General features: G+C 43.6%; 1 protein-coding gene across 2 annotated transcripts in view; it reads left to right on the top strand.

Annotated features, from left to right (window-relative positions):
• Positions 1-7,894: 7,894 nt before the first annotated feature.
• Positions 7,895-24,113, top strand: part of nkain2 (sodium/potassium transporting ATPase interacting 2) — a 129,042-nt gene continuing 112,823 nt past the window's right edge. The window contains exon 1 of one of the 2 annotated variants that reach the window (XM_072703219.1): positions 7,895-7,937. In XM_072703219.1, the coding sequence (XP_072559320.1) occupies positions 7,929-7,937 (9 nt within the window). In that variant the 5' untranslated portion in view covers positions 7,895-7,928. Of the gene's footprint in view, positions 7,938-8,558; positions 9,776-24,113 lie in introns of those variants that run through there. The other variant, XM_023797129.2, reaches the window with a different exon arrangement.

Raw genomic sequence — 24,113 nt, 5'->3', positions numbered from 1 at the left:
GCTGGAGTTGCCTAAAAGCACGTTATCACCAAGCTCTTACTGCCTCTCATCCCAAATGACGTCCTGACGTTCTGAATGAATACATACAGCTCTGCTCCGTCAAAAGCCAGGGGTGGAGAGCCTAATCCATGGAGGGCTGAAGTGAGTGCGGGTTTTTGGGATGACCTCTCAATCAGCCAACGATAAAGCAGTGCTTCTTAACTTTAATGAATGAATTAATAAACTTGTCAAACTTGAAATATGAACTGGTATGGTTCAAGAGGGTAGGGGCCAACGCTAAATCGTACGATGTAGTGTGAGCACTGCTCTGAACGACAGCACCTTCATGACAGTGATGCTCAGACATCTCAAGTTACCTTGCCGCATTAATCTACCACAAACGAACGCCAACCTGTCAAACACACAATCGCAAATATTAACAGGCACTAGGTTGATGCAGGAGTTATGAGCAAGGGTTTAGAACTGGCATCTATGCTGTGTTTACAGAGCCGAAAACTACTGACCTCGCACTTTTATGAAGCCGTGACTGTTAGACAGTGACATTTCCTGTAGAAAATGTCGAGAAATATGCTTTGTCCTGTTCTTAAGGAGAGAAGGTGCTTCCTCTTCTACGGAGGCTTTCACTGTAATCACTGCTTTATAAGACCCACTGGTTTTGCAGTGAACTAATGCGTACACAGAGGAATGGTGAGTAGAGAGGACTGTGTCTGGCTCACTGCTTCAAAGAACTGCTGATGTACTCATTAATACTTAAAGACTGCTGGTCCACACTGCGATATCTATTTGAAATAAATGGATGTGAAGGGAAAGGCGTCATGGCGTGATAAGCAGAGGTCATTTATGTGTTATCGACTCAAAAATACATAGTAGGGAAGCAGGTGAGAACCAGCCTGAAACAGCAGCAATGCAGTGATGGTCTGAGATACAAATGTGCAGCGTCAGACTAGATTATATTTAAGGCACAAAATCCACCTGTTCCAAACATAAGTACAGCAGATCCGTCTTCTGTAGCCCCTTATCCGGCTCAGTGTCGTGGTGCACTGGGCCAGCACCGGGCTACACCCCAGACACGACGCCGATCCATCTCAAGGCAACAACATCAATCAATCCATGCCTCTATCTTCCAGCTACTTATCCTGGTGAGGATCACAAAGTAAAGGCAGTGGTTCACCCTTGATGGGATGCCAGTCCATCACAAGGTGACCACTTTATCTGCATAAATGAAAATAAATATACCCTTGACTTCGTTTATTTTTAAAATGTCTGTATATTTGGCATGAAATATATACCAAGTTAGAATTACTACCTGACACAGAATAGTGCAGGTGCACTGTGTAAATTTAGCATTTAGGTTTTAGTGCACCATATTGTGGGTACAGGCCCGGGTGAGATGTTGGCAGATGATCCAAAGGAGATGGAGCAAAGCGTGCAGGATAGCAGCCCTGCCTCCTGGCCTCCCCACGGACCCCGTCGAGCCCAGGCACCATCCCCGCTCTGCTGGAATCCCCGTTGGCTCACAGAAGGATGCAGGTGTGTGACTCAGAGGGTCCAGATCCAAGGCTCCGGTGCCGAAGGGTGGCTGGCAGATTCCACATACCCGCACAAAAGTGGGCTATTTACAGACCGAGAGGTAGGCTAAAACGAAGCAGGGCAGACTTAATATCCAGAGCACCCATAGCCTGTAGGTAATCTAAAGGCTTTCTAAATGGATGTAGTAATTAATTGTTAAAATTTCCATCCACCAGTTGATACATCTCCAGTAACTGCTTACCCCTTTATTGTTGCAATGAAGTAATATGGACTGGTGTGTGAGAGCGATGAGTTGGTGCCACAACCTTGGTTGTTCCCATCGTTGTGCCTGTAGCCTCTGCGATAGGCTCTGGACCCCCAATGACCCTGATTAGGATAAGCGGTTACAGAAAATGAATGGATGGATGGATGATTTGATATGCTGCATATCTATGTATTTGCAAAATCATTATGCCCAGCGGTGTGTGGCTCAGTGGGCTAGTGGTTGTATGGTTGTTAGTTCCAATCCCTAATTTGGCAGAGTGATTTCATCGTTGGGTCCTTGAGCAAGGCTTTTAATATTAACTGCTTCAAGGAATGGCTGACCTTGTTTTCTCAACTGTATGTTTCTTTGGATAAAAACATCTCCCAAAAAAATGTCCTTTTGTGTGCACTATGTAGGCAGATAGATGATGTGGGTGTCTATCAATGCACCAAACAGGCTGGAGAAAAACACAACTCTTAATTTGTCATCATTGTGACTGTCGCTTCAAAGATGTGTCCTTCCCACTCTGATCTAGACCCTGAAACCTCAGGCCTCATTCCGTCATCCGTTTCAGACCCTGTCTGTCTAAAACTAGCTAAAAACTGGTTTAAATATTAAATATTTAGAGAGCCTTTACAAAAACAGTCCATCTTTGTCAGAGGAGTGGAATCGCCTTCTTTGATGCAGTTCTTTGATGGGTTTTCTGATAATCCCTCACTCCAAACAGAAACTAAACGGTACTCTTGCGGCCCTCAGATTGTGGAATAGTCCCCTCGCCCCCCCCCGGCCATCAGATCTGCTCTCTCTGTTCATGTTTTTAAATCCCACACACACTTTTATTCTCTATTTTTTATCTCTATTTTTTAAATCATGTTAACTATCTGACAAGCTCCCCTCTGTCAATACTTCTTGGTTATCTGTGTTTATGTGATGATTTTATGTTCTGTTATACTCAGTTTTGTTTTAATTTCTTTCTTTTTGGTGCCCCTGTACAGCACTTTGGTCTATAAACTTTGTTTATAAATAAATTTGACTTTCAGTCTTCTTTGTGGCTGCATTCCTTTCACCAGAGTAATTCGGTGGAGTTGACAGCCCTCCCAAGATCAGCCCTTCGCCGATCGTGCACTACGGTGCGACACTCGGCTTCTGTGCTTTGTTTTCACGAGCGTCGCTTGATGCAATTTCGCCTGGTCCTGCCTCAAAATCCACGGCTGACTGGAGAATAGCTACTGCCAGTGACTACAAGGGCTGAAATGGGGATTTTGCGAAAGGACTGAATTACAGGCACCTCAGAGGGACATCTGGGCTTCGCTTCCTTACGTGTCTCGTACCACGTGTGTTGTTGCTGATCACACACACTATCAATTAAAGGCCTGTTGCAGTTCGGAGGAACATGTTTTGTTACTGATCCTGTCCCCTTTCATTCTCCCCATCAAAGCGAAACGTTCGGAGGAACCGAACAGCGGTGACTGCTATGCGGCCGGGTGGGCTCCGGACCCCAAGGGCGACTTTCAAGCACAGCAAAAGGGTCATTTATGGGGGGAAAAAAAGCATCAATGAAAGCTATTCCTGCAGAGGACGTTTATTTAATCGCAAAGACATGCAAGCATACAAAGATAAGATAAGATAAGATAAGATAAGATAAGATAAGATAAGATAAGATAAGATAAGATAGACTTTATTGATCCCGGGGGAAATTCTTGTCCATATAGCAGCAAGTACATAGAGCACAGACAACATACATATAAAATAAAACAGACAATTTACGAATGCCTAGCTTATTTCCTAACAGACTACCTTAGGGTACTGTTTTTGAGAAAAGTCGAAGGTGATACAGCATGGATTTTAAAAAGGCCACTTCACTTACCGAAATATATTATTACAGCGACTCTGTCAGCATGAGAATACATAATTTAGGAGTCCTTCCGCAAAATGACACACCAGCCCTGACCACCGCAGTTTGGAACATCATTAATAACACGTATGAAACCTAGAAACATTTTGTACTTTTTTTTTCCTTGTCACAGGGTTCATTGCGATGTATGTATATAAAAAGGCATCTCTCTCTGTAGCGGACGGGTGGCAGTGGGCTCTAGTAGCCTTTCCTAGGTACTATCACACCCTAGGGCATGCGCTCCAACACCCCAGCTTCAGAGTTCATAACTAGTGCAGCTTTTAATAACATTTTCCATAATCGGTTTCCCAGCGGACCGTCCCCAGCCTCAAGATCGCTGGCTGAAAATAACACTCCTAAGTCATGTGGTCACCTTAATCACTTCTCGGAAGGGGGGAAGGTCTACATCATTCATGCTCTCCGTTTCACCCCAACAATTTTGTGTCAGTATATATATATATTGCACATCCATGCATAACTTACCACACATATAGGAGGCTTCGGAGGCCAGAGAAAGTGCAAAAGAGAGAGAGGAGATGGAGATGGAGGTCAAAGCCCTGGTCCCCAACGAGGACCAGCGCTGGTACCTGGAGCAGGTGCAGCAGATCATTCAGGGCAGGGTGGTCAAACTGGAGGAGAAGGTACGGTGACCCTGCTGGTCAAGGACCCAGTGGACATCTTCCACCCGAACAGTCTGTAAAATTCTAACAATGAGGACAGTGTGAAGCTCAGCAGCTTACAGATCAGTGCCAGTGACCAGTTGCTCATGGGGTTCAAATCCCAAGACCTGCAGGGTAATAATTTGACCATCAGGCCCTTTAGCATAGCCCTTAACCCCAGTTGCTACTGGGCCTCTGACTGACCCTGCTTTCAGATCCTCTCCTATGCATCACTTTGAACGAAAGCGTGCGTTAAATAACTGAAACGAATATAGATCCTCTGCCCCAGGAGGCACCTCGCAGGAAGTACAGTGCCGAAGAAAAGGGGCGGCCGGCATGAAATCACTCACGAGGGCAATTTTAAGACACCGGTTCACAGAACTGCAGATTCTACAACCAGATGCTAGAAGAATCCTGTGCAAACCAAGCGGACCTGTTTACTGCACATGTTCCAGTCCGTCCATAACAATCACTATTACGTAACTGTTTATCCAGGACAGGCTTGCGGTGAGAACCACATGAGCAAAACATTGTCGGAAGCTACACCAGATAACCTCTTACTGCGCAATTTATCAAATTAAAAATTAATCATTGCTCAGCTTTGTGGCAACCACTGAAATAATATATCAGAACCACAAGGGGGCAGTAGGTCACTCAGCGGTTATTACTGACTTCACCGTAGGCATTTTTACTAAATTTAACTGGGCCAGCTTAAATCCTGAGCGTCCACCTCATGGATGTACTGTATCCATGTTACTTTAGCTGATCTGTATACTCAGCCCAGTGTAAACATTTTCATTAAGTACACCAGTGTCGTTCTGCATACTGCCTGGCAACTGTTAACGCTGCAGCACATGCAGCCGATTTATTAAGTAAGCCGTATTTTGTTTGTACATCTTACAGCTTTTACTTTCAACACATGGATACATTTGGCATGATTTTGGAACCGTGTGACAATTAAAAACACAACAACCAAAACCTTTTCTTTACCACATACGGTCAGTATTAACAATTGAAGACCCACGGGGCACCCAATAATTTGTCTTTGTTTAGTTCCTTACTAGCTGTTTTTGTCTAAAATGAACAAAGAGCTAATTTGGATAATATTTTATCAGACAAAAGGATTGTATTAAATACAGTCTGTTTCAGAAATAGCCCAAAGAAACACTTTTGGCCTGAACTGTCATTCCTAGCGCAATTTTTATCCATGATCAGTATTTTTTTGTTGTTTTTGTTATTATTATTATTGCTGTTAAGTCTTATTGTTTCATGGATTCCACTATTCACAAACAAACAAACAAAGAAACAAACTCTTGTGAATTTTATGTACTGATTTAACAGGACTGCGATGGCTTGGCGCCCCATCCTGGGGTTTAAGGTAAACACAGCATACTTATATTCTGACAACATCGATTACAAAATGGGATCACATTTATGTCAAAAGAGAAATTGGCTAGCTAGTCTTAATTTGCTAATGTTTGAAAAGACACTGTGATTTATTTCTCACACAATTAAATGCATCTGACACGATCAACAAAGAAAACGTGAATTTGGATTTATTAAATGTAGGAACTCAGGGCACTGAATAGTTAAGTTGTTTGTGACGTTAACCAGTAATTTTTTGTTGCTTTGGTACATTATGCTCGTATACTCTCTTCATACTTTATCACACAATGACTAGCCTGTTAGCCCTACTACCCCGGACACCATAGTGACAATGGAAATCAAGAGAAACAGTCGGTAAATTCCAAAAGGATCGGTATTTCTGTTCACAAATTCATATTAATTTCGCTTGTTTATATAATTTTTCGTCGTTAAAGTGATTTAGACGAGGCTGCAGTTTGGAGTAGCCAGTAACTTAGGCCTATTTATCTGCCACATGAATAAAATAAAGTACGCAGCCCAATCGTTACACCATAGGACAGTCGCCAGTACAGTATACGTTTTAAATCAGCCGTTAACCAAGTCGACTGGATTCAAGCGTCGGGGATTCATCTGTCGTAGTGCCACTGCGTGGATGCTTTGATCTAAAGCAACAAAACATCATCCGTAGAAATGGCTGTGAAGAGTGCAAGACTGTCAGCTTCATATAAACCACTTGGTGTTCTCCCTTTTATCTATTCCTATTTTACACTAATATAATTGCTGTGTTAGACGTTTACTCTACGGCTTCCCCGCATGAGTTTTCTGAGATCTTGAAGGTGGCATGCGGGTGCCTCTTCAGAGCCAGGAGACTGGTAGGCTACCAACTGCCCTCCGCCAAGAAAACCAGTCACTCAATGGGGGAGAAAAGACATTAACAAACCGAGAGCTCTATCTCACCACAAAATTTAGACCGCATCATAAAAGCGTCCAGAAATCTGTCCCGAAATCGGATCGGTCCCCTGGGTCGGGTCCCCCCCCCCCCCACATTTTCACCCCCACATTTTCATTGGCTTTGGACGATGTCGACCTGTTTTCCAACACAGGAACAAGACATCATAGCAATTACCGTGTAATGTAAAAGAATACGGTGTTTTTTGCAGGCGAAGTCTCCAGTACTCGTATCCTCGTCGAGGATGCCCCCTCCCCCATGTCAGTGTCGCTCCCTCCCCGTGCCCCTCCCGCACCCCTCCCCTGAAAATAAACTGCAGCTGCCCCTGGAGGAAAGGCAGAAATAAACCGCGGTAATATAGTGAAACTTCATTCTGTGTTACACCTAAAGCAAATATTTTTGCACAATTTCATGTTGTGTTTGCATAATTACCGTGTTTGTTATTATTATCGCCAGCACGTTTAAACAGCTGCACACGGAAGGATTTGGGGTCTATTGGTTTGACTCTGTAACACCGCTTAATTCCCACTGATATTCAGGCAACAGACTTTCTTTGAGGGTACAGTCTGTTACAAAAGGTCCGGGCGCATCTAAAATAACATCGTCCAGTCCATTATGTGGCATTTCGATATAAATTGCAGTTGTTATTTACCAGTGTATAATGAGAGTGTGTTATGAATAAACCATTAACACTGGGAGTGGATTGCCTTTTTCCACAGACATAGGCTACCTTAGGGACCGTTTCTCTTTCAGTTTTCCTGAAATGTACTGTTTCTAACTGTATACATCGAAATCTTCAATTTGCGAATTTGGGTTAAAATTATACTCATTATTTATGAAATTTGAGGAGAGGAACGTTACACCACCGAAAGGGCAAGAATTCACTTTAAACGTGCATGCATACATACAGACAGGCGTGCATATCCAGTATTTCATTTAAATCTTTGTATTGACTTTTTAATATAAATAATTCAATGGATTCATCTCCACCATGTCCCGCACGGTGCTGCTGTCACTCCCTTTACTGCATGTTAGCCTTGCTGTACAAATTAATGCAACAACCATCGAATTTCAAAGTTCAAATTTCACAGCTATTCACCACCAACGTCCAATTTTACCAAGAGAAGACATCTGGTAAAGACTGATAAGTATTCGCATAAACACAGAGCTCTCCTGTCTGTTAAACAGTGAAGCCAATCCTTAGATCGCCCCAGATGACTACGCCTAACATTTTCCCTCCCCAAAAGAAATATTTAATGTACATGAAGGCCTTAAGAGAATAATTGCATGAAATCTGTAAGTATAATCAGGTCATCGTCGCAAAAGAGTATACATGCCGTTTAAGCCATGTCATACACAAAGTTAAAAATGAGCATAATGATGAAAATTGAGACGTAATTGTCATGACCACGCAGCAGAACAGGGTGCGTTAAATTAACGTGATAGTGTTTATACAGTATGAATCCCGCAAGACTCGTGAAAACACAGTGCTTAAATTTCAATAGCAATTTCATAAGTTGTAATATTAGGCTAACATAAAAATAAATACAATTTAAGATTGAATGCTTACTCACTAATGTTTTGACACTCTATAGTTTATATTTTCCATAAATACAATACATATATTGGAAAACAGTCTAAATATGTCAGTCCAGTTTATACTACATTAAATACTGTATTAAACTACAGAAATTTTCCTTATCCAATGATAGCGCATATTTAAAAGCATATATCTTATAATCGTGCCCGTTTCATGTTGCATTGGATATAATAGTTTTTCAATTAAGAAGACTGTGGAAAACAGGGAATATTCTAACGATTAAAACAAAAACGTGCTGTCAGTTATTTCTGAAGCGGACAAAAAAGTAATGACGGCAACATATGAATATGGAAAAAACTCCCGATCCTAACGCCTACTGCGAAATGGAGCGGAGAGCTCATCCCATGTATCTAAATGGGTAGATCGGGGCTGAGCTCGAGTGCCGCCGGAGTCCCGGGCTCAGCGTGCGAAAGCAGTCCAGCCGCTTCCCGCCGCGAATGACTGCGTGCGGCTCATTCAATCTGGAGCGTCAGATGGTGGCGGCGCAAGGTGCTCCGCGTCCCTCCATTGTCCCCCCCTTCTCCGTGACTGGCCGCCGTCGATCGACATCGCATCGCCGCCCATACGTGCTTTACAGCCGTTCCCCGGTACAGAGGACATCTAGGGCAATGCGCTGGGCTCCCGGAGAAGCGCGGCGCTGAGGCTCCGCCGATCCCGGACACGGACTGGCATCCTGACCCGTACATGTGTCCCGTCAGTTCGCCTGATGAAGCAACGGAATCTGGCTTAACGGAGAAACGTCAGTTATTGGGCTGGATCGCATGGGCAAATTGCTCTGTCTACTTCTGAAAAGATAACAGCGGCAGGCTTTTCCCGTCCGTCGTTAACCCGGTAAAATCTGCTGTATCTCCCGACCTGGACACCCTATCAGTGGAGGGAGGAGCGATGGGAGCAGCTATATCGCCGTAAACAACACTATGCTTTGTCTCGGCAACGAACTGTAGTGACTGACATCGCTCATCTGAACCCAGAACAATGAGACGGACTTCTGACTAGATGCTTTTTCTATCGCCTCTTTATGTTCACTTTGTAGAATAATAATAATAATAATAATAATAATAATAATAATAATAATAGGTTTTGGAGCCCTATGAACCGGAGCATGCATGTGTCTTGTTTTTATATTATTTTATTAACAAGAGACTGGCCACCGATACCTATTCTGACCTAACAGTCAGAAATTTTCGACTTGATCAACTGGCTAAAAATTGGACCCACTGACGATAACCAGCCGGAATAATAGCCGCGATCTGTCTTAATTGCCTCCACGATCGGATACAATTTTGTGCGCAAAATAGAAGAACACTATACGGCGGATAAAGGTATGCATGACGGAAGACAGTTGCAATTGATGAATCGCGGGTGGAAGTGAATTGGTCCTCGTCTCTGCCTGGAACTGCTTTGTCAACACCGGAGAGATTAGGGATTTTGGAGTTAAAGCGACCCACGTGGAGCGAGCACGCTAGTCGGACTGTTAACCATGGGCTGTTGCAGTGGTCGATGTACACTCGCCTTTATATGTGGCATTCAACTGGTAAGTTCACCACCAAAGGTTAAGTTAAGGCATGTCGATTAAGTGCCTTGGTGATGATCCCGGTACCGGACGTTGTGCTCGGGTCCCGCACTGGAAGAGCACAGTGATGCCGCTTTGCGCATCCAGGTTGTAGGTTACGGTGATTCAAGCGCTAATACCAGGTGTGAGGCTGGTAGGTACACTGGGCTCTCCGAACTGGGGTGGATATCCTGGGAGACGCAGCCGACTATACTTGAACTTATCCTACGTACTTCTACTCCGCTGTACTGAAGCCGGTCCCTCCGCAGGCAGTAGCTCAGAATGACGACTTTTAGAAAATTATCTATTCCCCCCCCCCCGCATGATTCGCCTAATTAAACCACGCTAGCAAACATGCAAATAGTTACAGGCGAGTGCAGCGCTTCTGTTAATCTTTCCCGTGTCTTGACCCCAGACATGACTGCGCAGATAAATTAAACGGCTCTTGGAATATTTATTCCTGCCCCCCAGAGGGAAGTCAAGGTAAATTAGTATTTTCTGTCAATTCTGGTTCAACACGGATATTCTTTGCTTCTGGAATCGGACCTTCATAGCATCTATATGTGTTTACTGCAGCGAACCATGCACGTGTTTTCATTTTTAGTTTTGAAAATACTATTTTTGAAAATACTTACTATTGATGAAAAAAATAGAAACAAAGGATAATTTGGAAACAAAATGGATCACCATGGTATCTCTCAAACTTAAATGACCTGAGTAATATTTCATCTATTTGTTTGTTCTGGTGAAGTGTGTACTGTATGTATGCATGCATGTATGTGTGTGTACACACACAGACACATATTCCATACAAAAGCAGAACTCTCATGTAAACAAGTGTGCATTAAGCTGTCATTCCTGGACTGAGCTTCATAGCCAATTTGCACAGTTAGGGAGCGTGATTATGAGTGTTTCTTAATTTTTCACTTCATTATTATTTTTTTTAAATTAATTGGTTACACATAATTCTTCTGCTGTTTTCTGCATCTCGTGGCTCTCCAATGTAATGAGCCTAATTACGTGTGTTGAAAATCAGAAGAAATGTAATGCAAGGCAGTGACAGGCTGCTTCACGGATGCCCACTGAAGGCTTGAGTCACTCTTGTGTAATAGGTCACATGATATCTGCCAAATGCACCTCTCTGGGATGGCTGAGTTTGGCCATTTGTTGTCTCTACAGCAGTGTACGTTGGTGTGAAAAACTGTTCTCGGGGTGATGTCATTCTTTTGAGGGAGCTTTCATTTGTACCGTGACCCATACGCACGATCTGCTCCTACTGACATAGGTGACTAATCAGCATCCAGACTCTCTTGCAGGTCTCTGCACAGCCCCACAGCATAGGACCTCCTAAGATTCCTTTGAGAGAACAATGGATTTGCATGCATGCTGTAAAAAAAACACTACGTCAGTTTGAATCGCAAATTTAATACTTTATATTTTATTACCTAAATATAGTATCATAAGGACTGGTTCACAGTTCAGTAAGAATGAAATAGGGCCCATTTAGATCTCATGTAGATGTCAGTGTTGTTTGTATAAGACAGCTATAGGATAGGTTGTGTTGTAGGCACCCGGTTTAAGGACCAATCCTAACCTTGTCGATAGTCACATGACCACTTGTCTCCTCTCCACGTAGAATGGCTTTGACCTTTCAGAGGAGCCCCTCGCTATGTTGGGTAATTCCCCATGTCTCACATTGTTCATTCTGAGTGCATCACTCGACCTTAAAAGTCTTCCACCGAAAGGGCCATGATTTCCCGTCAAAGCCCCCCTAGATCGTGAGCCATATTGGCAGCACTGAACTGGATTTCTTTGAAGTGACATAATTTCGACATTTCCTTCCGCTCAGTTTTCCTCACCATCGACTTTAACATTTCACCATGTAAGATTTAATGGTAACTTATTAATGTATTAATAAAGGAAAGGTGATTTTAACAAATCAGTAGAGGACGGTAGATTCCTGGATTTTACATGGCTGGCTTATAAAGTAACAGTGATCATCCTGTTATGTCTGCCAGTGCTTTTATACATTTGCATTCCCTTAGCGACGGACAATCTGGCAGCTCTTATTCACACATAGAGCATGATGACCAAGCAGAGAACAATTAGGGACAGTAGCATTTAAAAGTGCACCTTAACCGGCGTGCACCACGGCTGAGCCAGAGGAAAGCCAGTGACAAGACAATCAGCTTCACTGGAGCGAGAGAAAAACTCTCTCCCTCTTACAGTCGTAACCTGACTTATAACTAAATACTGTGTAGATTTTGCCCAGGGTGTAAAAAGTGGAATGTTATGCTACACATCCATTCTACATGCGGTGACTCATTATAAACAATCTTTGGCTTGTATCATTTCTGAATGTCAGCCGCAACAGGCAGTGTACCGCTTTTCATATGCTAATCGCAGAGCCTCTTCTTTCCTATTAATGCAAGTTAATTAATTGATACAGTGGCTAAATGGGGGGAATGGTGCAATTAATGTGAATCGATTAAAAAGTGGCATTTTGGCGCATTCTCCAATCGTTTCGTGATGGAATGTCATGGCAACCATGATAAACAACAATAATAAAGTCATTTTCTTGTTGTTCTGTTTCATGATCAGCTCTAGGATTAATCTTGGTAATTTCCCCACATTACTGCTGCTAAAACAGCCGCCACATCAGTTGTTTTATGCTACTATAGTATATTAATAGGTATAATAAAAATATTTAAAAGAGACTAATCATGTCTGAGTCTTCATGCAAAGGGCAAAACTTACTGCCTGCTGGTTGTCTGTAGCTCTGTACAGCCCAAGTGAAACAGCATCCATTCCACACGAGGATGTGTCCTGAAGTTAGGGCACGATTCATGAAACATCCTTTAGTTTTTATTGCACGATTCGTCGGGGCACGGACGCCGGGATCGAAGTTGAAACGGACGTCACCTGAAATCTTTTTCATGAGAGAATCGGTGAGGCCTCTGGTATTGTGGACTGAAGCATGATTTGCGAAGGAATCAATCAAACTACATTAACAGCAACGCGAATATAATGTCCATGCTGTGTAGCCGCATTGTCTGAGTCAACGCCACCACTTCTATCAGGATAAATACTGAATTTCTGCATGGCTAATAGGTAGAAAATTGGCCCAATAAATAACAGCACATATCAGCACTGTTTGTCCATTGGACTCATACTGGAAAAGTATTGGATTTATGAAATAGAGAATGGATGGCAGCACCACAGGGTCTGTGCTTTGTGACATGACTGAGGGCTGGTTTCTTGTGCTTGAGATGAACCAAAGAAAAGCCCTGCTTTGTATCTGCTGAGAGTCGCTACTGCTGATGCATTGATGTATAACTAATTAGGAAATATCCCTTATTCTGGTTACATGGAAGCATATTTATGGGGGGAGGATCTTGTTGCAGTGTGTATTGAAGGTCTCTGGAAATGATCCGTGTGTTTCTGCTCTGACTGCCAACCCTTGATCTCATTGCCGGTCCGCTTGTTCCTGATCGTCCTCCATCAGGTTGCCATATTTGGCTTCATACAGCGACGGTGCGTTCTCGTGTCGTGGTGATTTTACGAAAAGGGAGCACTTCTAAACTTCCGGCTCTGACTAAGCTTTGTTCCTATGGGAAAGCAAATTATGGAACAAAAATACCACCTGGGAATTGTGTGCTGCTATCAAGAACAAACTGTTATCAACGAAACATGAAACGAATGACAAGCCTGCAGAATTTGAAAGGATTTTCAGGGGAACTGGCTTTTAAATTTATTTGAAACAAGCAAACATTTGTGTAGTTTGTCTATTTTATTTCTTTGAACGTCAGTGTTCTCTGGATGGAAAAATCTTCAAAGACAGTCAGCACCCGACGTATGTGTTGTTCGTTTATGCTGGGGGGGGCTGTTTTCCCTTGGGATGTTTTTATCCCAAATAAGTTACTTCTGTGAAACATCATCCTTGCCAAGAAAAGTACTGAAGCCAGTAATGTGAAGCTCAATATTGATACAAAACAGTATCATGCCAGATTAATATACAGAAACAGCATTAAATACAATAAATTTGGCTAAATAGAGGTGGTCTGTCAATGTGGCACCATTAACTGCAAATGAATGTAAGTAAAATAACAGCAGGAGCCCAGCTATGACATTATTGTGGTTTAATGTAGAAGTCAGGGAAATCCTGAAGGAGGAAGAAGAGCAGAAGAGGTTGGTGGAGATGCAGACACAGGCGAGCCTTAATAGCAGGAAATGCCGCCATCTTTGTCAAGGGCGCTGGAAGCCACGTTGTAAAGGGCTGTACCACCTGTAGCCAGTAAGGATCAGTGGTGGGCAATCCAGGTCCAGAGAGTAAAAGTCCAGACCAAGATTTTGTTTCAACCAATCAGTTGAGTATAGAGAGTCACAGCCACAGAGTGCTGAACTGGTTGGTTGAAACAAAATCCTGACCTGGACTTTTACTCACTGGACTGAACTACCCACCTCTGGTCAGGACCTGACAGGTAGAAAAGAGACATTTTTACGGCACACAGCTGTAAAAATGTCTGCATGTTGTGATTAACATGTGATTAACAGTGATACGGTTGATGCATGACAATCAATCTGCTGACATAGTTTGCCAAAGCCTGCATCAGGTGTTACACTGAGAGAATTTGTGGTATCCTGGTCTCATGTGTACTGTTCGTTGGGTCCCTGTGGCGCCCCCTAGAGGGGATAGTGGAGCTCTTCAGTGCTCATTGTGTCTCGATACCGGAACCTTTGTTGATAGAGCTCATTTTGGTCTCCCGTCCAAGTGGGTGTAAGAGTCACTTTGCTGAGCACAGCCAACAGAACCTCGCGACCCGTTGGGCTGACCAGGGAATGACAGGTATCCCCTGTTCGGGACGATATTGTCACAGAAGAGAAAATGAGCAAAGCTAATAAACACAGGAGCTATTTCTGCGAGTGGATGAGGGAAAGCAGAAAGTGAAACAGGACCTGGATGGTAACAGGATTTTGGATGGATACCAGGATGGTAGTTGGCTTTACAGAGAGGAAAAAACATAGCTATTTATTCCTGTTGTCATGATGAAAGGTTAGGTGAGACAAATCGACAAGAATAACCACAGGTACCTGGCTCTGTCAAGAAAAAAACATAAACGGTCCTTCACACACACACACACACACACACACACACACACACGCACATACACACACAAGTTGGTCTTCCTATATAAATGGGGACCGTCCATTCATTTCTATGGGAAAAACCCTAATCCCAAACATGACACCCTTAACCTCTACCCATCCCTAACCTTAACCATAAGTAACCAACCCAAATACAAGATAGAAGCCGCTGTTTTCCGAAAGTTTCCATCAGTATAAAGGTAGATAAAAGTAACGTGTTATTTAGGGCACAAACCACAATGCCTAGTAAGCCATTTGGCATATAACAAAATGCCGTCCTTTGTTTATGTTTTATTTTATTTAGTCGATTTTCATTAATAGCGGCAGGTGAATTGTCCCATTGACAGTGTGATGTGGAGGCAGTGCAAAGTTGATTCTTGAATTGATTTCAGATTGCCCGTTCCAGCTGGTTGCCGGATCTGGCAGAATTATCCCATTATAACAGCCCCCAACCCCCTCCCCCCCAGATGTCTCCCGGCCGATGGAAATGAGGGGGGCGGGCTGTTAGCGTGTCCCCCGTCATTCAGCCATAGGTCAGAGATTTATAGCCGGAGTCCATGGATTCTTGCAGAATGGTTTGAATCTGAGCCTCTTGTCATAAATCAGTTCGGTTAAATGAACCCTCTTGTGTTCTGTCCTTGATAGACTTTTGCCGCATCGGCTTACATGCTAGAGTGAGAAACAGCAGTGGGGCTCCCACCGAAGGTGACCAAAAGGACTGCCTGCCGCTACCCCTTTTGTGCCTGTCTCTCGTCCTCTCGCTCTCCTTTTTTCAGGGATAAAAACAGCACAGCTCCGGTGGAGACCACAAGCTGATATCCCACAAATACGAGAAGGACTCTAGTCCGTACAGCCTGTGCATTTCCATCTTTCATTGTTTTTTATATATATCTCCAAAATGTACAACATGTAAGCAGCAAAGCTGGAAACAGGAAACAGAAAATCCAGAATGCCACCCCTGATTGGTCTACAGGGCAGATCCAATCCAGAATGCCACCCCTGATTGGTCTACAGGGCAGATCCAAATATGTTCAGGGTAAGAGTACTGATACACAACTGCCAGTAATGGCGGTCTTACAATTCCTTGAACGAAGAATAGAGGAGCTCTGGGGCAGGGGTTTGGTATTCTGAGGACAGCCAGGGATCTCTTTTGCCTGCTGGTCTCAGTGCCCCCCCCCATGCATTGCATTAACCTAGGTCACGCAGTGTGCAGTGTAAACTGCTTGAGCACCTTTAAGTTACATCCTTGGAGGCAACGTCAAAGTCATGCTGTCAAGTCAACCTGCATGATGTGTTCTCAGCTGATCTTCTAACTGTGCTAACAGAGGTGCAGGTGTGTCCTGCTTCTCCAAAGCGCCCCCCCCACCTTCGCTCGTCCGGTCGCGGTGCCAGCGGGAAGCTGCGGCAGTTTGGCAGCGGGTTGTCGGACGGATGCTGTTTATGTACCCTGGCCGGGTTGGGGGGGGGGGGGCGGGGGGGTACTACAGAACACGTGAGCTCTGTAAGTCGTCCCAGGTAAGAGGCTTAGCTATTGAGGCAGGAAGCGATATTGCTGGCGTCTCCTGTTCGGATGGGTGATCAAAGGATCAGTGCCCTTCTGTAATGTTTACCACGTTACCTCAAGGCAGTAAGTAGCACACTGGAAAAAGTACCGAGTGGTTATAGTTTAAAGTCCCAGAAGTTACACCTTTTTAAAAATCACTGAAATGCCTAAATATGCTATCCAGTTGCATATTACCATTTAGGTGAAACAAAATATATTATATAGTCCTTAGGCTATGGATGTAATAACCAGCCAACATACTGAGAATTTGTTGATAGTTATGTTGTAAATTTCAGAAGACAAACCAGTGAAAGTGAATCTCCAAAATGCTTTAAAAGGGAAACTCTTTTAAAACTATAGTCCTGCTGTCATCGCATGCTTGATGATGATGTATCGCCCAATAATGTATGCTGACATCACAGAAAAACGATGCCTGCTTTCGATTTCTCCTGGATGCCCCTAACTAATCATTTTTCAGTGATGTTGTTGGTGAAGTTTGGATTCAGCCACCCCAGAACAGGGATCATGTCCTGCTAATAGTCTGTGGTTCTGAGAACATTCCAGAAACGTTATAGCGTTCCCCCAAGAGATATTTGCCCAGTTTTCTCTGTATTAAAGCTACAATGCTTTTATGAAGTCATGAAGAAAACTGACATATTCAAAGGATTATGTTTCATAGGGTTACTGGAACATTCCGAGCTTAGCTTCTGTTCCACTGCAGACCCATTGCAGACCCATTGGTATAAAGAAGTATTACACAACCAATAACAATCAACTTGCAGACAAATGATGGATTCACTGAGGTTTAACTATTTAAAAATGAATTTGGTCATATTGGTTACATGGGTTTTCCATCAGCTTCCGGCAGCGCTGTGCGTAGGGCTTGCTCGGGCGGAAGAGGCCAGAAGGGGAAGAGCGAGCATCAGACAGCTGGGGGTTGCCGTCCACTTTAGGAAGTGGACTCTGTGACCTTTGCCCTCTGTGACCTTTGCCCTTGTTCAGACGTGTTTCTCGCCAGACTTTCTAATTGTTTCAATGTCTGTTTCTGTTTCTGTTTCCGTTTCCGTTTCCGTTTCTTTTCAATCCTCTGATTGTAAATGCATTTCCGTACTGTTAGAAAACATTCCCAGCTACTGATTTGAAACCCATTTTTTTGTCCTAAATGCTCCTTTTTGAAAGATGCTTTAGGTAAATATAGATGCTTCTGGTTAAAATTCTGAGGCCTTTTTGTTAGATACAGGCCAGTTACTGCTGGCTGCTGCTTAATCCACTCATGGGGCTCCAAGCTGGATACTCCTGGAAGAAAACAATGACAGCACAGGATCACACATCATGATAAGTAAAGCAAATATCACTTTCTGTACTATATACTTTGCGGCCTCCGATTGATAACCTCTAGGGCTGGTTCCTTAAATGCCGAGAAAACTTGCTGTCTTTTGCCTGTGTACACTGACAACTGGGCATTTTGCTGACTTTGAATGCGACCTTAAGATTTTACCTTGTGACGGATGCCAGGAAAAGTAAGCGACGAGGGCCAAAGTCAATCAAGGTGTCTACAGACTTTCTAATTGATGGTACGGCCGCAGTACAACCTGGTCATGACTGTTGTTCTGATTAGCTCTAACTCCGCCCCTTAATGAGATGCCAGAGAAATAAGCTGCAAAGATTTGCTTCTAACCAAGGAATCCATGTTCGATTGTAAAGTGGCCGATCCGTGTGTGTAGACAGCAGTGCCATGAGAAATTATTTGCCGTTCCTTTGCCGCTAACCGAATAATGGAGGCTGACTGTTCTGAATAATATCCATCTATTAGCCACGAGCCATAACTAGCGGTTTATGGCTGTCCTCTGCCTGAGATGAGGGAGAGACTTTTGTTTCCATAATTATGTGTAGTTTTACGTATTATCAACAACTGCACTTAGCAGCATTGAACATTTCGGTTTTGTTGCCTAGTTGTCATACTCGTCATGCCATCTTTCTCATGCCACGCAAGGTCGTTCGTCATTGACCTCAAAGCCCCGGTGAACCACAGAGCCTAAGTGGGCCTCCATCTTCCCTTTTGTTTCTCATCCTACGGCTCTTATTTCATAGTTTCACTTATAATCAAGGCTAATTGGCGTTATTTAATAATATGGCAGTTGGTTCCGAGCCAAAGCACAACCGGCAAATTACATGTTGGGTACGTGTTGCCGTTAGTATTTCTGCACACGTCAATGCCAAGGCTCAAGAGGCGCTGCACCATTTGTATTTAATTGTGGAAAACGTATCGGCAGTGTAACGCTGCTCTGTGGATGCGAATGGCGCGTGCAAAAGTTCAGGCATTTGCTCGTGTTTTTCTGCTCTGCTCTTGACAGAAATTATGAAAAAGGCAGCGATTCGTGCTCTTTGTTATCCTGCCCCGGGAATGTTAATTTCGCGTGACACATCCATCCGTTTTTGTGCAAATTACAGGGATTCAGCATTTAAACAAATGAATAAAGCGTAAACATGAAACTGGCAGCCTGAATGGCAGAATCCTCCGAGGTGTGCTCCGTCGAAGAGGTCGAGGTCGTGTGACTCCCCGCGAGCTGCCGGTCAGAGCCTCGGAAAGCCATCACTCAGGTGAAGCGTGACCCCGGTGTTAGAAGAACGGAATGGCTCAGCATGTAGGTCCTGACCTTTTACACCGGCAGAGTGTTACGGATCACTTATATCGTAACAAAACAGCAACTACAAGAGCTGCAGGCGGATAAGTGAAGATCCTATCTGTCAGAGAAGTTGGCTGTTCATGTAAGGCAGACAGATTACTCAGTATCTTATTTGTGCTTGTTGATAAAAGATTTTAGTATCCTGGACAAAAAGATAGACACAATCTGTTCACTTATGTCACTGTTTATTGTTTACATTTTTTTTTCCTGAGGTTAGATTTTATTAACATGTTACATGGGCTGCAAACTCTAATGTGGTTTAGAAGATGTATGGATCTATGGATGGATGGGTCCCTAACCATTTTTTACTAATTTTCTTGACCATGTTGAAATGCATGTAGCACATTTCGATAAAACTTACAGCCCTCCTGCATATCGCTGACGGAGACGTCAGTGCAGATGGGATGCAGCCCTGTCATTCCTTCAGCGTCACGCTTCATATTGTCTTACTGTGAGCCGTGCCCACAAAACGCGATAGCGTAGCATGAGCTGGAGAAAGAACCGGCACGCGATAGTCATGTTGGTATGACGGCAATCACTGCAGAGAACTTATAGAGTTTGGAGATGGCAAGATGATTGCCGATTCAGCAAACCGGCCATGTCGGATAAAGCTTTGTTCGGTAACACTTTACATAAACTGCACCTTCATAATGACTTTATAATGCATTCATAGAACATTCAGTGCAACTTCATAATGCCTTTATAATGCATTCAGACAACATTCATAAGCAGCGTATACCTTAACATCCTAACATACTTTAACAGCTTTAATATACATTAACAACAAACAATATATGATAATAAACATTATAATCATATAATGTTTTGGTAAAACTCTATTGGGATAGTCCACCTACAGAGCATTTGTAACATTTCAACATCTTAGTTGAGATTCAACAATTCAGCTGTTTTTCTGTGTTTGTAGGTGTTCAAAAGGATACACATTATATAGAGCATATGTAATGATTAATGAACAAACATATTTTTAGAATAATTTAATTGAATTTGACTACTCACTCAACTGATGTTATATTCATTATTGAATCTTAACTTTTTTATGTTCTTTAATTTCTGGTTCTAGTGCTTTGCTGCAAAACCAATTGCCCACTGGGGACAAAAAAAGTTGAAAGTGATAAGTTGTTGAAATGTTACAAATACTCTAGTATGCCATCTGTAAGCAAACTATCCAAATAAATTGTTACCAATGTTTGTTAATAATTTATATTAAACCTGTTAAGGTATATTAGGATATTAAGGTATATTTATATGCTGCTTATGAATGTTCTATGAATGCACTATGAAGGTGCACTGGATGTTCTACGAATGCATTATGAAGGTGCAGTTAATGTAGAGCATTACCTTTTGTTCTTTTCATGGTCATCCCACCGGAGAGCTGAGAGCTACGGTCTCTGGGGGGAAACGCGAGACGGCTGGGCTCAGAAACGGGTCAGAGATTGGCCGATGTTCGCCATGGAAACGTACGTGAATCTGTACTCATCTGAAGGCATGTCAGCAGCGATGTGATGGGAAATTACAGGAGGGCTGCAGGCATCAGCGGGCCGAGGAGATAAGCCGCGCTTCACAGGCAGCGCAGATGGAGGTCCCAGAACATGCTGTCGCCGTCGGATACCGCGGTTCTGTGACATCAGAGGGCTGGCTTCATCAGAGGCGTGTCGGAATCATCGGGGTGGAATGCAGGTGCTGTGTACTAACGGGTCCGTAAAGGGTGTAATTAGTTAATCACTGCGCGATCGATTAATCACTGCGCGATCGATTAATCACTGTGTGGTATCAAAGCTTTTTTATGTCAGGATATTACATCACCAGACTTTAATTCAGATCCCAGTTAAGGTGAAAATGATATATCGATGTATATATTGACCATCTGTCTGAACCTTATTTTCGTACTTTTTCCACATGGATGGAAGAGAAGGCTCTATCCTGTGCTGTTTCACAGTTGTCGATGCATCTCTATTTTCTATTTTTTTTTTCTTTTTACAAATCCTGTGACAGTCTGAGCTAATAATAAATGCCCTAACAGCGTGTCGTCTGGAAGCAGGGATACCCACGAGGCTCTTCCACCGCTCATGGGGGGAGTCCCGGGCGATGTTGCCATAGTAGGATCTCCTCCTGACTCTGACGGAAAAGAACAAACAAACAGCCCCGCTGGGAGCGAAGTGAGACCCGCCACGAGGGGCGGGGCCTGGGTGTGTAAAGACGTGCAAATTGAAACTAGATATTAAGCTTCTTATTCTGGCATAAGTGGGGTTAATTCCTTGTCAGCCAGTGATCTGAGATGCCTGGTTAGGGTCTACCAATGTGCTATTTCAGTTTTAATGGGGCTCTGGGTCCTAAAGAAGTCCTCACCTTACCCTCACAAGTTATAATGATGGAATGACCAATGGCTTTTGCGGGCGATGCGCTCGGCTCGAAAGTCCTTGACTTAAAGGAGACGCAGGCCCTCGTGTGAAGGCTGAGTACCCAACTGGGCCTCTGTGGTGTTGTTCTTGGCTCCGCTACACCGAATCTCATATTTTCCAAGCGCCGTTGAAGGGCCCTGATTCAGAGAGGAGCAGAAGTGTGTTCCTCTTGCTCGCCCGATGTCTCTTCCTTTGGTGGCACAGTTGTCAGTATGCGAGAAGGAGAGAAGAGAGTAAGCAGGACATATCAGATCAGCAAGCCAGGAAAAAAACTGTTAATATTTGTAAGCTAAGCAGTGCCCAGTCAATAAAATACATAAAAATGGCCAGATATATTCCACTGGATAATTATACAAATAGTTTTGTTTAAGTACCATTATCCTGATTATAAGAACAGTTCTCTCAAAACTCTGGAGCCACAGCTTAGACCTACCATCCTAAATTCCAAACTGCTTATGTTGTTTTTGACATCATAATGGGAGAAGGTAGGGATGATGTTAAGCGATGATGTAATGGCACATTACGCATTTTAATGAAGCTTCCACAAGCTAACTGTACTCAAGGTGTTTCTTTTATGCTATTTGGCCCTTGCTGGCTGTCTGGCCAACTGCTTTAAGAATGGTTCGCTGTGACAGTGTGGGGCATTAACATATCCGGCACACGCCAGTACCCTGATTTTCATCGCTCGAGTGATTCGCGCAATTACTCTCAGGATGAAACCGCAAATCGACGGGGGCCAGAACTGTCAGGGGAGGATGTGTGACCCATCAACATGTAGCGGTCCAGGTGCTCTGACTTCCTGTCGGGGGAACCTTGTTAGGCAGAGGACACAAGTTTCGTTCGGAGCCCTTTCTAGTTCCAGCTCTACACATGTCCCCGGGTCAGAAACATCCAATTCGCACAGAAATATCCAACTCGCACCTCGACCTCGCTTTGCATCTACCCTTCTGAACAATTGCGTATGCAGCAATAATCTCTCCGTCTTAGACAGCAGGAAATCAATAACACAAAACTGATTTTGATGCTGCCCATTATTCCAGAAGCAGTTTTTTTATTTTATTTATTTCAGGAAGAAGCCCGGGTTTTTAAATAGCTAATTCCCACTGCATTCTGTTAACAACACAGTTTTAAAAAACCCAGCAGCTATCATGTACAGGCATAAGATAATGATTATTGCATCATCAAGATTCCGCAGAAGGAGTCCGCACCATCAAAGCTGATTTTAGTTGGGGCATTTTAGCGGTTCTGGTCCAGAATGTGGATCCTCGTGCAGAAACTCTGGTAGAGTTTATGCTGTTCATATTCTGCTCTGCGGTGTGACTGATCATACTCTAGATATCTGTGAGGGCATTGCCAGAAGTGCTTCTTATCACACTGGGAAAATGTGATTATATTGTGGAGTACAGGAATGAGAACCTGCACGGAATGTATTAGAGGCATTAGATACAGTTTTTAATGAAGTAAATTAAAGTGGATTGTAGCTGTGGGAAGAAAAAAATGGGGTGGGGGGGGGTTGTTTCAATTGATGGTCATTGTTCGTGACAGGAAACAATATGAGTGGCACTAATGGAAATAAATAATTTGTAATGAGAGCACGAAGATATCAAAATTATTTATTCTTATAAACAAACAGGCAAACAAATAAACAAGTGGGAATGCTAGCTAGCCGTTGTTTGACCCGAGAATAGATATTCCAGATAAATGTTCTGAGTTAGTGTGGTCGACTGAGAGCAAGTCACTGCTGCAGCCAACCAACATGCCCAGACGTAAGAAACCCCCCCCCCCTCCACAGGATAATGTTGTATTTACACCTCCTCTGAAATCTGGTTATATTACATACAGCTATTACTCTAATCGGGGGACAGAGCACTTTGGCCCATTGCCCGCCCTACTTCCTCTGTCTTTGTTGAGGTTTTTTGACTGATGAAATGATCTTGAAGGTCTTACTTGGAATGGTGGAAAACGTGCTTGTAAGTCCTCTGCTGGATTAAGCGCTTCGCAGTGACATCAGTCAGGCCGGCGGGAGATTTGCTTGCTCTGTGTATCGATGACTTTTGCTCTCATGACTACGGCTCTGTGGGAATCTTTGGGCACACGCTCGCTGTCCGGTGTCTTCGATCGGGCCGGCCGCTCTCCACGTTCTCTGCTCCGGCCTCGTGCGCGGCATGTTCCCGAAAGAGCGCTCACACAAATGATGGTTTCCGTGGCTTATGCTACTTTGCTAACCTGTTGTGGAGAGCAGGCTGAACTGGAAGCATGTAGATGATCTGATCTACAGAAATAGCATATCGCCAGCATGTAGCAGGTCATAGATACCTTTCAGTACTTGGATATCTATATCTCGCTATCTGGCTGGGTACAAACCCCCTTACGTATGAAAAACACATTCCTGCTAGCAGAGATTTGATACAATTGGATGGTGGAAAACGTGCTTGTAAGTCCTCTGCTGGATTAAGCAGTGTGGTTGGTGCAGTGTGTGGCTCAATGGGTCAGAATCCTGTGCCTAAGCCAGAAGGTTGTTGGAT

Source organism: Paramormyrops kingsleyae, chromosome 19, assembly GCF_048594095.1.
Source record: "Paramormyrops kingsleyae isolate MSU_618 chromosome 19, PKINGS_0.4, whole genome shotgun sequence".
In the NCBI taxonomy this organism is placed as follows: domain Eukaryota; kingdom Metazoa; phylum Chordata; class Actinopteri; order Osteoglossiformes; family Mormyridae; genus Paramormyrops; species Paramormyrops kingsleyae.
Note: the sequence above shows the minus strand (reverse complement) of the source record. Positions and strands in the feature narration are given on the sequence as shown.